At 35.4% G+C, this 12,509-nt stretch overlaps 2 protein-coding genes across 2 annotated transcripts; one reads left to right on the top strand and one right to left on the bottom strand.

Annotated features, from left to right (window-relative positions):
• Positions 1-71: 71 nt before the first annotated feature.
• LOC110922450 (retrovirus-related Pol polyprotein from transposon RE1) lies at positions 72-6,906 on the bottom strand. The gene is made up of 2 exons (XM_035986231.1): positions 5,135-6,906; positions 72-2,346 (listed from the first exon to the last, which is right to left on the bottom strand). Exons 1-2 carry the CDS (start codon positions 6,904-6,906, stop codon positions 72-74), a joined length of 4,047 nt encoding a protein of 1,348 aa, XP_035842124.1.
• Positions 6,907-8,402: 1,496 nt separating this feature from the next.
• LOC110922452 (PR5-like receptor kinase) lies at positions 8,403-9,919 on the top strand. Its single transcript, XM_022166752.2, is given in 1 exon segment — positions 8,403-9,919. A coding segment is annotated over 1 exon segment (1,077 nt). The 5' UTR covers positions 8,403-8,606; the 3' UTR covers positions 9,684-9,919.
• Positions 9,920-12,509: the final 2,590 nt, after the last annotated feature.

Here is a 12,509-nt window from a genome sequence, read left to right as displayed (position 1 = left end):
ATAACAAACCATAAACAGATAATACTCGGCCCATTTAGAATTATCCAGTAATGACCCAATAAACATATGAATTAAACCTTCTCTTTTAACATTCCCCCTTCATTCATATGTTTAAACATATTTATCAAACCCAATTTATCACAGAATGTTTCATGCTGTGATACTGAAAGCCCTTTAGTAAATACATCCGCAAGTTGATACTCAGTGTCAACTTTCTCAGGACGTATTATACCACAGGCAACCTTTTCTCTTAAAAAATGTAAATCCAGTTCAAAATGCTTCGTTCTCTCATGGAATACTGGATTTGAAGCTATAGACAAAGCGACTTTACTATCACAAAACAAACTTACAGGCAAGGAAACATCAACCTTAAGCTCTTTTAACAAATTTATAATCCACATTATTTCACACGTAGCCGAACACATGGCTCTATACTCTGCTTCAGCCGTTGACCTCGACACTACACTTTGTTTTTTACTCTTCCACGAAACCAAGGAAGAGCCCAGAAATATGCAGAAACCAGTTACAGATTTCCGAGTAGCCAAACATTTACCCCAGTCAGAATCAGCATATCCTAACAGCTCTAAGCCACTATCAGATTTAAACCTTAAACCCCGACCAGGACAAGATTTCAAATATCTTAACAATCTTAGAGCAACTTGCAAATGCGATTCAGTTGGGCTATGCATAAATTGACTCAGAAATTGAACCGCATATGATATATCAGGTCTGGTCAACGAAAGATATATTAATTTTCCAATTAGTTTCTGAAAATTAGTGACATCTTTTAACAATATTGGATTTTTTTCCGTTTTAGACAACACAACAAAACTTTGTTCAATAGGAGTTGAAACAGGTTTACAACCTAACAACCCAAATTCATTTAATAACTCCAAACAGTATTTTCTTTGATTCAAACAAACATCATCTTTATCATATAAAACTTCTATTCCAAGAAAATACTTTAGCTTACCCAAGTCTTTTATCTTAAAACTGTCACTTAACAATTTCTTAACTTTACCCATTTCATTAACATCATTTCCAGCTAAGACAATATCATCAACGTACACAAGCAGAATAACAACCACAAAATCTTTACACAAAATAAACAAAGAGTGATCACATAAACTTTGTTTAAAACCAATCTTTTCTAAAACCTCGGTTAATTTTTCATTCCACTTACGTGGCGCTTGTTTAAGTCCATATAAGGACTTTACAAGCTTACAAACCTTTGTTTCTTCCTTAGAATAATACCCAGGGGGTAACGACATATACACATCCTCAGACAATGAACCATACAAAAAAGCATTATTAATATCAAGTTGAAACATTGGCCATTTATTTTTCACAGCAAGGCACACAACACATCTTATACTAACCATCTTAACAACAGGAGAGAAGGTTTCACTAAAATCTATGCCTTCTCTTTGATTATAACCTTTGGCAACTAACCTAGCTTTGAAACGTTCAATTTCACCATTAGCTTTATATTTAACCTTATACACCCATTTGCACCCAATAGGCTTTCTATCGGGTGGCAAATCAACTAAAACCCATGTATTATTCTTGAATAAAGCCTCCATTTCAGAATTCATAGCCTCAACCCACCTAATGTCTTTAACTGCCTCACTATAACTAACTGGTTCAACAACTTTATTCAAAGAACTAACAAAACAATAATTCTCAGCAGACAAATAAGAGTAATTAACAACCCTATCTATACCATATTTAACCTTACCATCAAGAACAAACCCATCCAATTTTTTTGGCAAAGAAATATTTCTAGAAGAACGTCTAACATTTTGTGTACCCTCAGATAGGCTGGTGTCAACATTTAAACCTAAAGTGTCCTCTGCCCCGCCATTGTTACCCTGACCACTACTGCTCTCTCGTCTATCAGAGTCGGGGGCTGATGTAGAGGGTGACAATGGCTGCTGATCATCACTAATAGGATTATTAGCACCATTTGTACCCTCTTCATCATCGGGTATGTTAGGAACTTCAGATGCATACGTTTCAAAAAAATTAATATGATTTATATTTTCTTTACAAACAGTTTCTCGACTATCAAACGACTTAACTTTGAAAGGGTATACATCTTCATAAAATTTTACATCTCTTGAAAAAAATATTTTTTTACTGTCCAAGCTCCACAACTTATACCCTTTTTTAAAATTTGAATAGCCAAGCAAAACACACCTTTCCGCATGAAACGCAAACTTATCTGATTCATTTAAAATCGTACTAAAACACAAACATCCAAAGTTCCTAAGGTGAGATAAAGAGGGACTGAAACCAAACATCATTTCAAACGGACTTCTACCATTCAACACACTAGAGGGTAACCTGTTAATTAAATATACAGCAGTTAGCACACAATCAGACCAGAACCTTAATGGTAGACCACCCTGAAACATCAGGGCCCTAGCTGTGTTTAGAAGATGCCTATGTTTCCTTTCCACCACACCATTCTGTTGTGGTGTATAGGAACACGATGTAACGCCCTGCTTTTTCATACTTTCCATAATTAGAAAGCTCGCCTTGTAATGCTATTTTTGGAAATCTTGTATTATTGTAGTCGTCTTTTCGTTGTAAAATCCGAGACTTGGATCATAAATAAAATTCGTATTTCTTTAAATTCGCCATCTACATATTCATACATGTTCATACGTTGGAATTCATTGTACATCGAATCCTTATTTGTAATTCATACTTATACGATACTTATTCACGATGCATGTCCATGCTTGTCCTCAAATTGTTACCTAAAAACCCCTAATAATATGCTTATTTATACAACGGTTAATCATCTAATATGTGACATATACTTGTCACTTACAAACATGTTACATACTTGTACATTACACTTTTTACCTAGTTAAATCATGTTTTATTTCATATTTCACCTTGTTACAAGTTAGGGGAAACATTGTTGCATATTATTACACAACTTAATTAACAAAATTACTCATTATAATGTTTTAAAAGAATAAAAAAATAAAGAAATATGGCAGCCCCAATTCAGCAAAATTCAGCCCCATATAGTTGGGCTTTGTGGGCTAGTTTCAAGGTGTAACCCCTTCTAAACACTTCCAAAGCCCAACCCATTGAAACCCTAATCCTTCCCCCTATAAATACCACTTATAACCAGCCTCCCTACCACTTTTGCAACACTAAAAACTCTCAGAACATCCTCCAAACCGTAGCTGAAAGCAAGGGTTCGAGCAGATTGACACCGCTTCACGAAAATGAGCATAACTCACTCATTTCTTAACGAAATCACTTGATTCTTTTTCCTACTTACTTGGATAATCATGGGGTTCGATTCCTAGACTTCTCCTTGGAGAAATCAGACCTGGAAATGCCCCGAAATCGTCCATAAACTTTCTGTTTGTTTTTATGTTCATCAAAAACTTGTTTAAACCTATGTAACTTGTGTTCAACACATCTCAAACCTATGTCCTAATGCTTACAACTTATCCCATGGTTGGTTAAGCTTAAAAACAAGGTTGAGACATTTAAAATCAGAGGATTAAACCTCATAAACTTGGTGTTTTGTTTAGGGTTTCAACCCACAAATCATGTCAAACATAGCCTTTGATACATGAGTGATTATGGAACGACTTGGGTTGTCCTACATACAATCCTCACATGATTTGATGATTTCTCTATAGTTAGGTTGTTTATGTTATTGTGCAAATCCTAGTTCGTAACCCTCCTTGGTTGTTGTTACACCAAGTGAAGTGGTGAACATTCAAGGGGTTCCTAAATGGAAGCATGTCCTTCCTACCCCATACATGACATCTATGATAATACGAGGTGCCTAAATGAAGTTCCTAATCTTCTACCTCCTACTTGAATTATTGGACTAAATAATATGTAGTACCTAACCTAAGTATATATATACACTCATTCGAACCTTTGATGTTGAACTTGTGTTTATATGTTAAAGTAGTAGAACATCACCTAAGACCTAAACCTTGTTGTTATTCTTATGGGTGTTCAACTCATGAAAACATTATCATAACCCTTGTGGTTACCAAGTGTCATACAAGGGTTAAGTGTTGAAGATGATTATTTTCACATGCTATTCTCATATCTTACTTTTATGTTGTTTTAAATACCGAATCTCGACTCTAAGCATACTAGAACTTTAACCCTACACATTCAACTTTCTAACCCCATCAACTTCGTCACATTGGATAATCGGAAAGCATATGCAAATTTGTGAGTATACTCGCAACCCCCTTTTTTATGTTTACCACTTTTTGGGGTGTAACATGTTTTACTATTAAACTACACTTAAACTTATTCTTTATGCAATGCACAAAACAATCCTTATACATGAATACTATGTTATGATACTTGATGCTTACGTGGACCATACTTATGTGATATGTTTTAGTCATTAGCTCTCACGAGCCTCCCTTCGACATGTATAGCGCTATAGGAGTAACGCACCGCCCCCCTTAAACTTGGGTCATGTTGAATTAATTAAACTTACTTGCGTAAACAGAGGTTGGCTAGAAATATTGCATGCCACGATAGGTTGATCTCGTATAAACTAAGTTGCCATGTGGATTCGTTTTAAACTTTTATACTTATACTTATACTTATGCTTAAACTTGTATACTCGCCTTTGCTTTTGCATTGAACTTTATTTTAAACATGTTACAGGTTGAGGATGATGATGCTATGAAATGAAGTAGCGTTGATGCCTAGATACACATATAGACGTTTAGGTTTAATCGTTGTATCAATTTTGATTATGTTGTATTCTAATTCCTTTGAACTTGACGTTATTTGATTTCTTTGTAACGTTGACAAATGAATTATGAAATGAAATCGGTTTATTAAATATTGTCACAAATAGCGTTATGATGTCTCTAGCAATCTTCACACTTCGTCTCATCCCGATGTTTCCGCCATTGGTTGGGGTGTGACACACGAAGTTTGATGTAAAATGCCTTTTAACTTACAAAACATATTCATTTGATTATTAACAAATTCCGTCCCATTATCACTTCTAAAAATCTTAATTTTCATTTTAAACTGAGTTAACACAAGTTCATAAAAATCTTTTATATTTTCAAAAACCTCAGTTTTGTTTGATAGAAAATAACACCATACAGACCTAGAGTAATCATCTACAACAGTCAGAAAGTATTTAAAACCATCATAACTTGCTATTTTGTAAGGACCCCATAAGTCTAAATGTATTAAGTCACCAACACACTTAGACTTGTGTTCACTCAAAGGAAATGGGACTCTAACTTGTTTTGCTCTATGACACACATCACACGGACCATGATCACTTGAATTTATGTTAAGACTCTGTTTCAACACAGCTAAGACTTGATCTGCAGGGTGTCCTAACCTACTATGCCATGTATAAGACTTCACAGAACTATTGAAACAAACATTCATAGAATTACCATTACTACCAACAAAATATAGACCACTATCCTGTCTACCAGTCATCAGGATTTTCCTTGACTTGGAATCCTGTAATACACAATTATTTTCATTAAAGATCACAGAAATCTGATTATCCTTAGCAAGTCTATGTACAGACAACAGATTAACATTATATCCTGGAACATAAAAGACGTCTTGTAAAACCACTCCATTGATCAATTTTAGATGACCAATCTTCATAACTTTGACACTAGTTCCATTAGGGTGACTCACTTTAAGATCAAATTCTGAGACATCAATTATATTAAATAATTCTTTATCATCATTAACCATATGTTGATTAGCCCCAGAATCTATGACCCACAAGATATTACTACTAAACCCAATGTAACTAGAACAACTAACAAAATTATTGACACAAACAGACTCACCTCCCATATTCGAACTTTGAGGATCAGTTCCGTTTTTTCCACCTACTAAACTCAACAACTTTGCTATCTGTTCAGATGTGAAAGGCAAACCAGAATTTCCAACAGAAGCAGAAGAACTAATAGTTGTATTACTTGACTTATTATTATTAAAATTGTTTCTAAACGACTGATTGTTATTATTATTAGTTCTTCTTTTAAAACCAGGAGGATACCCTATGACTTCAAAACACCTATCAACAGTGTGTCCTAACATATTACAATGTGTACACTTCAGATTTGGGTTTGGTCCTCTAGACACTCTTCTTTTGGGATCAAAACTATTTTGATTAGACTTAGTAGTAAAAGACACATTCTGCCCTTTTGAACCAGAACTAGACAACCTATGCGACTCTTCTCTAGAAATAATAGAGAACGCCACTTTAACTGAAGGAAATGGTTCTCTTGTTAACAGATTTGTTCTTACTGGTTGGTAAACATCATCAAGTCCCATAAGAAATTGCATCAACTTTATTAATGTTGAAAAATCATTATAGTCCTTGGCAGCTTGACAAGAGCATGAAGGCAGATGCAACATAGCATCAAATTGCTTCCACATTGTTGTCAATCTATTATAATAGTCTGCCACAGAACTACCATTTTGTGAAATATTATTGATTTTCTTATACAAATCATATACAACAGAACCATCTACCTTATAAAAAGACTCCTTGAGATCATTCCAGACCTCAGAAGCTAATTTTGAAAAGACTTGACCAAGAAACAATTCCTCAGATATAGAGTTTAACAACCAAGTAAGCACAACTGAATTACATCTATCCCACTGAGCAGACAACACATCATCATCTTTTGGTTTTTCACACTTGCCATCTATAAACCCGTACTTATTTTTAGCTTCTAGTGCAAGCTTCATTGCACTAGCCCAAACTGTATAGTTTTCTGTACCCTTAAGTTTTATACTAACAATGGTCAATGCACTAGAGTCACTAGGATGCAAGTAAAGAGGAGACCCTATATCAAGTTTGCTAATGAGAGTAACAGACGTATTACTATCACCCATATTGACAGATCAACAAAAAAAAAAAAAAACAACAGACAGACAATCACAATACAGAACGATGACAAAATAACAAAAAACACAAGTTATCAAACAGATAACCACTCACAGAGACAACAATCAATTTAGATGCAAACAAAAATACCCTAAGGCGAAGCTGTATCAGTGTCCAGATTCCAGGTTCATCACTTATAGTGCCTGGACAGGTCTTAATACAGGAGCCACACACTAAGACAAGAACTAAAACAACAACTGTGAACAGACGAGTAATCAACAAGAAACAAAAAACAGATAATAAACAGCAACAAAAAACAATTAACCACAGAATAGACAAGAAATCAACAAAAAAAAAAAAAACAAACAATCAAAGGTGCCGGTCCTCACTACCCCGACTTCAACTAACCAACAACAGAAATAAAAAAGAGGATAGGAACGATCATACAGTGGGTGCACAAAAAATCCAAATAATACCAGATCTGTAGTTTTCAAGAACTACAAGATCTGATTAGCTACAATCAACAACCAAATATACCCGGTTAGTTTGCCCTGAACCTTCTAGGGTTTCAGAGACTAACGCAGGTCTTCACAGATCTCCTAAGCACAGATCCCAAGGTACAACTTCGATCAACTCAGCGGGCAAGAAACCCTAACAGACTTCAAAGGTTCTTACAATATCTAACAGATCTTACAAAACCTATACCTGCAACCACAAAAAAAAATCAAACAGAACAGATCTAAACAGAAACTGAGAACAAACTCAACCACAATAACCACAGCGGAACTAAAAAAAAACCAGAATCAAGAGCTATTGCTCTGATACCATGTCAAACGGTACGATTTCTCAACAAACAACACAAGAAATAACACTAAACACAAGAGAAGCGGCAAAACGGTGACATAAAATTTCTATTAATTACCCAAACCAAAAAAACTCCCAACCAAAACCCTTGATCTTACACGAAGTAAGATCTGATGTACAAATGATTAGATCGACTGAGTTGATCTATGAAATACAAAGACAGTAAAGGAACAAGAACGCATACAACCTGATCTACACAGCAAGATACAAAGACGAACAAATCTCTCAGATGAGATTAACAAACAAGACAGAAAGATCTTCACAGTTGAGATCGATGTGTAGTCCAAGAGACAAACTGAACTTCACGGCTGGATATAATCTCTGGAACACCACAATGGAGAGAAACCTTCTAGAAAGAACTTGTGAGTGAAATTTTGGGGAATATCACTCTTCTGCGGAAAGGATACAACATTATATATCTAAAATATCCAAATAATACACTTCAGTCCAAAAGAAGTTGATGAGACGATCGGGGTCCCTCACAAGTTTCATTCTGCCCCCTCGAATTATGTATAACCTGTCACACTAACAAACCGACTTAAACAAACATAACAAACCATAAACAGATAATACTCGGCCCATTTAGAATTATCCAGTAATGACCCAATAAACATATGAATTAAACCTTCTCTTTTAACATAATTGATATATAAAGAAAGTCATTCTCTTAAATTCAGTTGATAATAAAACTGAATGTATCAGTAGCTCTGTCTATTGGTTTGTAAATTTATGTTAGTAAATATAGAATATTAAATTAATCTTAAACATAAATGTTTGTTATCAGAAGTCAGAACCCACTATTTGACTTTAAAAATAAAATTGTTAATCAACTTACATCCACTTAATGTTACAGAGCTATCTGTGGGCATTGCAACTTTCTGTAGGAGTTGTGACAATATCTATCATCATATTATGCTTAAAAAGGAATTTAAGGAGGAAAAAAAAGGTGAAGTACAATGTCAATGCTGAAAATTTCCTAAAAACTAATAAATTCTTCGCTCCAAAAAGGTACTCTTATTCACAAGTCCAAAAGATTACAAACTCCTTTGAAGTCAAACTAGGCCAAGGTGGCTTTGGAACTGTGTACAAAGGATCATTAAGCAATGGAAACTTTGTTGCGGTGAAGGTTTTAAGTGAATCAAAAGGTAATGGTGAAGATTTCATTAACGAAGTTGCTAGTGTGGGCAGGACGTCCCATGCTAATATTGTCAATCTAGTGGGATTTTGTTTAGAGGATCGTCGAAGAGCTTTGATCTATGAATTCATGCCTAATGGATCCCTTGAGAAGTTCATATATGGTCGGAGCTCTTCAAGTATTAGTCAGCTGGGGTGGGAAAAGTTGCACCAGATTGCTATCGGGATTGCTAGAGGTTTAGAATACTTGCATAGGGGTTGTGACACACGGATCCTACATTTTGACATAAAGCCCCATAACATACTTTTGGATCAAGATTTTTGCCCTAAGATATCTGACTTCGGGTTGGCAAAGCTATTCCTTGAGAAAAGAAGCATGATATCCATGTCTTGTGTGAGGGGAACACCTGGATATATTGCTCCTGAAGTAGTTTCTAGGAATTTCGGTCACGTGTCCCACAAATCAGATGTTTATAGTTATGGAATGATGATCCTAGAAATGGTTGGAGGGAGGAGAAATGTTGAGACAGAAGTTGATCATACAAGTGAAATATACTTTCCTCATTGGATATATAAGAAAGTCGTGGTAGAAGAAGAATAACTTGGACTGCATGGGATTGTGAGCGAAGAAGAAAATGAGATGGCAAGGAAGATGATTATTGTGGGTTTGTGGTGCATACAAACTAATCCCTTAAACCGCCCGGCAATCACCAAGGTGCTGGAAATGCTAGAAGGGGGCTTAGATTTATTGGAAATCCCTCCAAAACCTTATATGTATTCTCCATAAAGATAAGTTGATCTGTCAACTACAGATTAGTTGCTTTCTTATAGTTTACTACTGATACTACAATGCTTCTGTAATCTAAGTACTGCTATGTTAATTAATTCCTTATGACTGTTGAGCGCATGTGTGCATATACAAGCTAATACTAAAATTCTGCTATGTTGGTTAGTTCCATGTGAACTCCAACATACATGTCAAGTTATATGGTACTGGTGTTGTAAACAGAAGGGTTATTTAAAGTTTGTTACATTATTCGTTAATACTCTTAATTTGGGGTCATAGGCTCCTAGGTATATGTATCTCTGGTACACTCAAGCTTCATAATACTAAGAGAATGCAGAGTTTCGGCTCTCTGAACTGTTTCAGCACCTAAATCGATCATGTCCTGATAGAAAAACATACATTTTTAAGCAAAAACTAAATCCGAATTGCAATCTTTTGGCATATGCGAGTTTCAGTGAAACTGCTAAGAAAAACGTACATTTTTATACAAAAACTTCAAGTCAACTACAATAACAAAATTAACTAATGGATCCCTTGAGAAGTTCATGGGGAGGGGGAAATGGGACCACATGCAAACTTACTAAGTGTGCCCTTTTGGCGTTTGAAAGGGGTTAAAAATGAATGGAGGAGAAGAATCAACGAGTCAAGTCTTGATGGTGTTGGTCAATAGAGAAAAAAATAGCAAACGGATGGAACTTTCACGTATTTATATATTGGCATAGAAATCATCATATTCCACTAATAGCAAAACTAAGGTAAAGTCTGAGATGGGAAAGATGTAGACAACCTTACCTCTATCTCATAGGAATAGAGAGGCTGCTTCCAGTGAGACCCCTGGCTCGATAGTAGTTTTGTATCAAGACTTGGACATAAGGCACATAACACTCAACAATTGGTACAAAAGCCGATTAGTGCATGTACCCCCTTGTCTTCGGCTATCGATGGCACCGCATGATGCATGATTAACCGACCCTCACTTTTTAACGTTAATTTCACGAAATTAGTAAAATAACCTTAAAATTAGTGCACTTTCACTTTTGCCCCCGAGGGCCCACACATATACATATTATATGCGCATACCGTAAGCGGGGCGATATACTGACATAGAAAAAATTAGTGAAAGTTTGTTAAACGTTAGTCAGATGATAGTTCAGGGCCCTCTTAAGTAAACCATTGCAAAGACTTCTTGTAAGTATTATTCAATAGATCAGTTGATTCGGCAACTACAGACAAATTGTGTCACTATTGTTCGTTTACTAAGACTTTGATTCATGTAAGTATTTTGTAAGTTAGTTATTACCTCATAACTATTGACCATGCGTGCAAACAGTAGTTTTTATGTATATAGCAAGGATAAATATCTGGTTCATGAATATCTACTTATGATATCCAAATCTATTAACTATACTAAAACAAAACAATCTTATGCCACATGGCATAAAGTTAAGTCTATTACTGCCACGTGCCAATCCCTTACTCGACCTCTCTTTGGTTTAGGAGGAAGCTATTTTGCATTAATTCCTTTTCTTAAATGACCTTCTTTATTTACTGCGTTTAGTTTTTTTTTACAAACCATAAATGTCTTCTTCTCAATCACGCATCTCCTTTGTTCGCAAGATGTTTTTTTATTCAATCGCAAGAAGTAAGATTCATACTTTTTATTGCGTTCTAATCCTAAGATATCCATCTCTATTAACCACTTTTTTCCCTTTTCGCATGTGATATAAAACCCTAGATCTCTAAAGCAACGGTTTGGTATTAAAGATGAAGATGCCTCTGTTCCAAAAACCAAATCAATTGTGATTATTAATTCTATGAATTTATTCTTCTTAATTTTGATTTCCTAATTCAAAATCAAAAACCATATTATTCTGTTACTTGCTTATTGGAAAGCGTTGAACTGATTTCCGAGTTCTGACATTCCGCATTGGCGCATTCGAAGGCTTGAAATTTGTTTTGCGTTTGCGATTTCTGATTATTGCGACGCTCGTAGTCTTGATTGTGGGTATTTATTTTTGCAAATTTTGTGGAACTGTTCACCCATACGGGTCGATTGGATTATCTAGAGGTGTATAATATTTTTGTATTTAGTTTGATTACAAACTGATGGGTGCATCGATATATTGATATTGAATCTTACAACTTATATCGGCGACTTCGAATGCAGAAATTGGTGATACGAATTGCATTCTTAAAATCAATTTAATGTACGTTGACTTTATCCTCTTTCTTTGTGATATTGCGAAGACCCCTTGATGTAGCGTGTGTTACAGAAAATGAAGATCAACACGTTGATTCTACGAATACCCGTGTAGTTCTTCCCCAACCCCCAAATTGCAACCCAAAGGCCACGGAATTTGAAGTGAAAAATTCAATGGTTTCAAAATTCAATTCTGATCATTCATATTACTAGAGGGACATATAAATAGAAACCGAAATTCGAAATGGGACTAAAAAAGATAACGGGCCAAACACACGGCCTAAAACAAAAAGCACAAAATAGTTCAAAAAACATAAAAATGCAAATAAGTAATAGAAATAAGCATTTTTTGGCCCGGAAGATGGAGCTCGTTCTCACGTTCGTTTCGCCTGGTCGTACGCCCAAAACGGACCACTGTAGCCCAAGTTAGAGCCCTTTTAGTGAAGCCCCTTTTGTTACACGATCTTGGGCCTCCAAATACAAAATAGCCCGCTCCTCCATACTTGGGCCTGCATCACCCCTGTATTTATGCATAGATCTGTTTTTTTTTTGGTTCTTAGAGAACATACAAAAATTTGTTCGGTGGATTGAAGTATCTTTTGAGAAAGAAGCCTTACTTCTATGAA

This window comes from Helianthus annuus, chromosome 17 (genome assembly GCF_002127325.2).
Source record: "Helianthus annuus cultivar XRQ/B chromosome 17, HanXRQr2.0-SUNRISE, whole genome shotgun sequence".
Classification (NCBI taxonomy): domain Eukaryota; kingdom Viridiplantae; phylum Streptophyta; class Magnoliopsida; order Asterales; family Asteraceae; genus Helianthus; species Helianthus annuus.
The sequence above is the reverse complement of the archived record's forward strand: the minus strand, read 5'-3'. Positions and strand labels throughout refer to the sequence as shown.

What these genes read in the sequence shown, in the direction of transcription:
- LOC110922450 (XM_035986231.1), bottom strand. Translation starts at nt 6,906, where the DNA reads ATGGGTGATAGTAATACGTCTGTTACTCTCATTAGCAAACTTGATATA. An exon ending in GTTGTAGATGATTACTCTAG is followed by an intron (nt 2,347 to 5,134) that starts GTCTGTATGGTG and finishes TTTAATTAACAG; the next exon opens with GTTACCCTCTAGTGTGTTGA.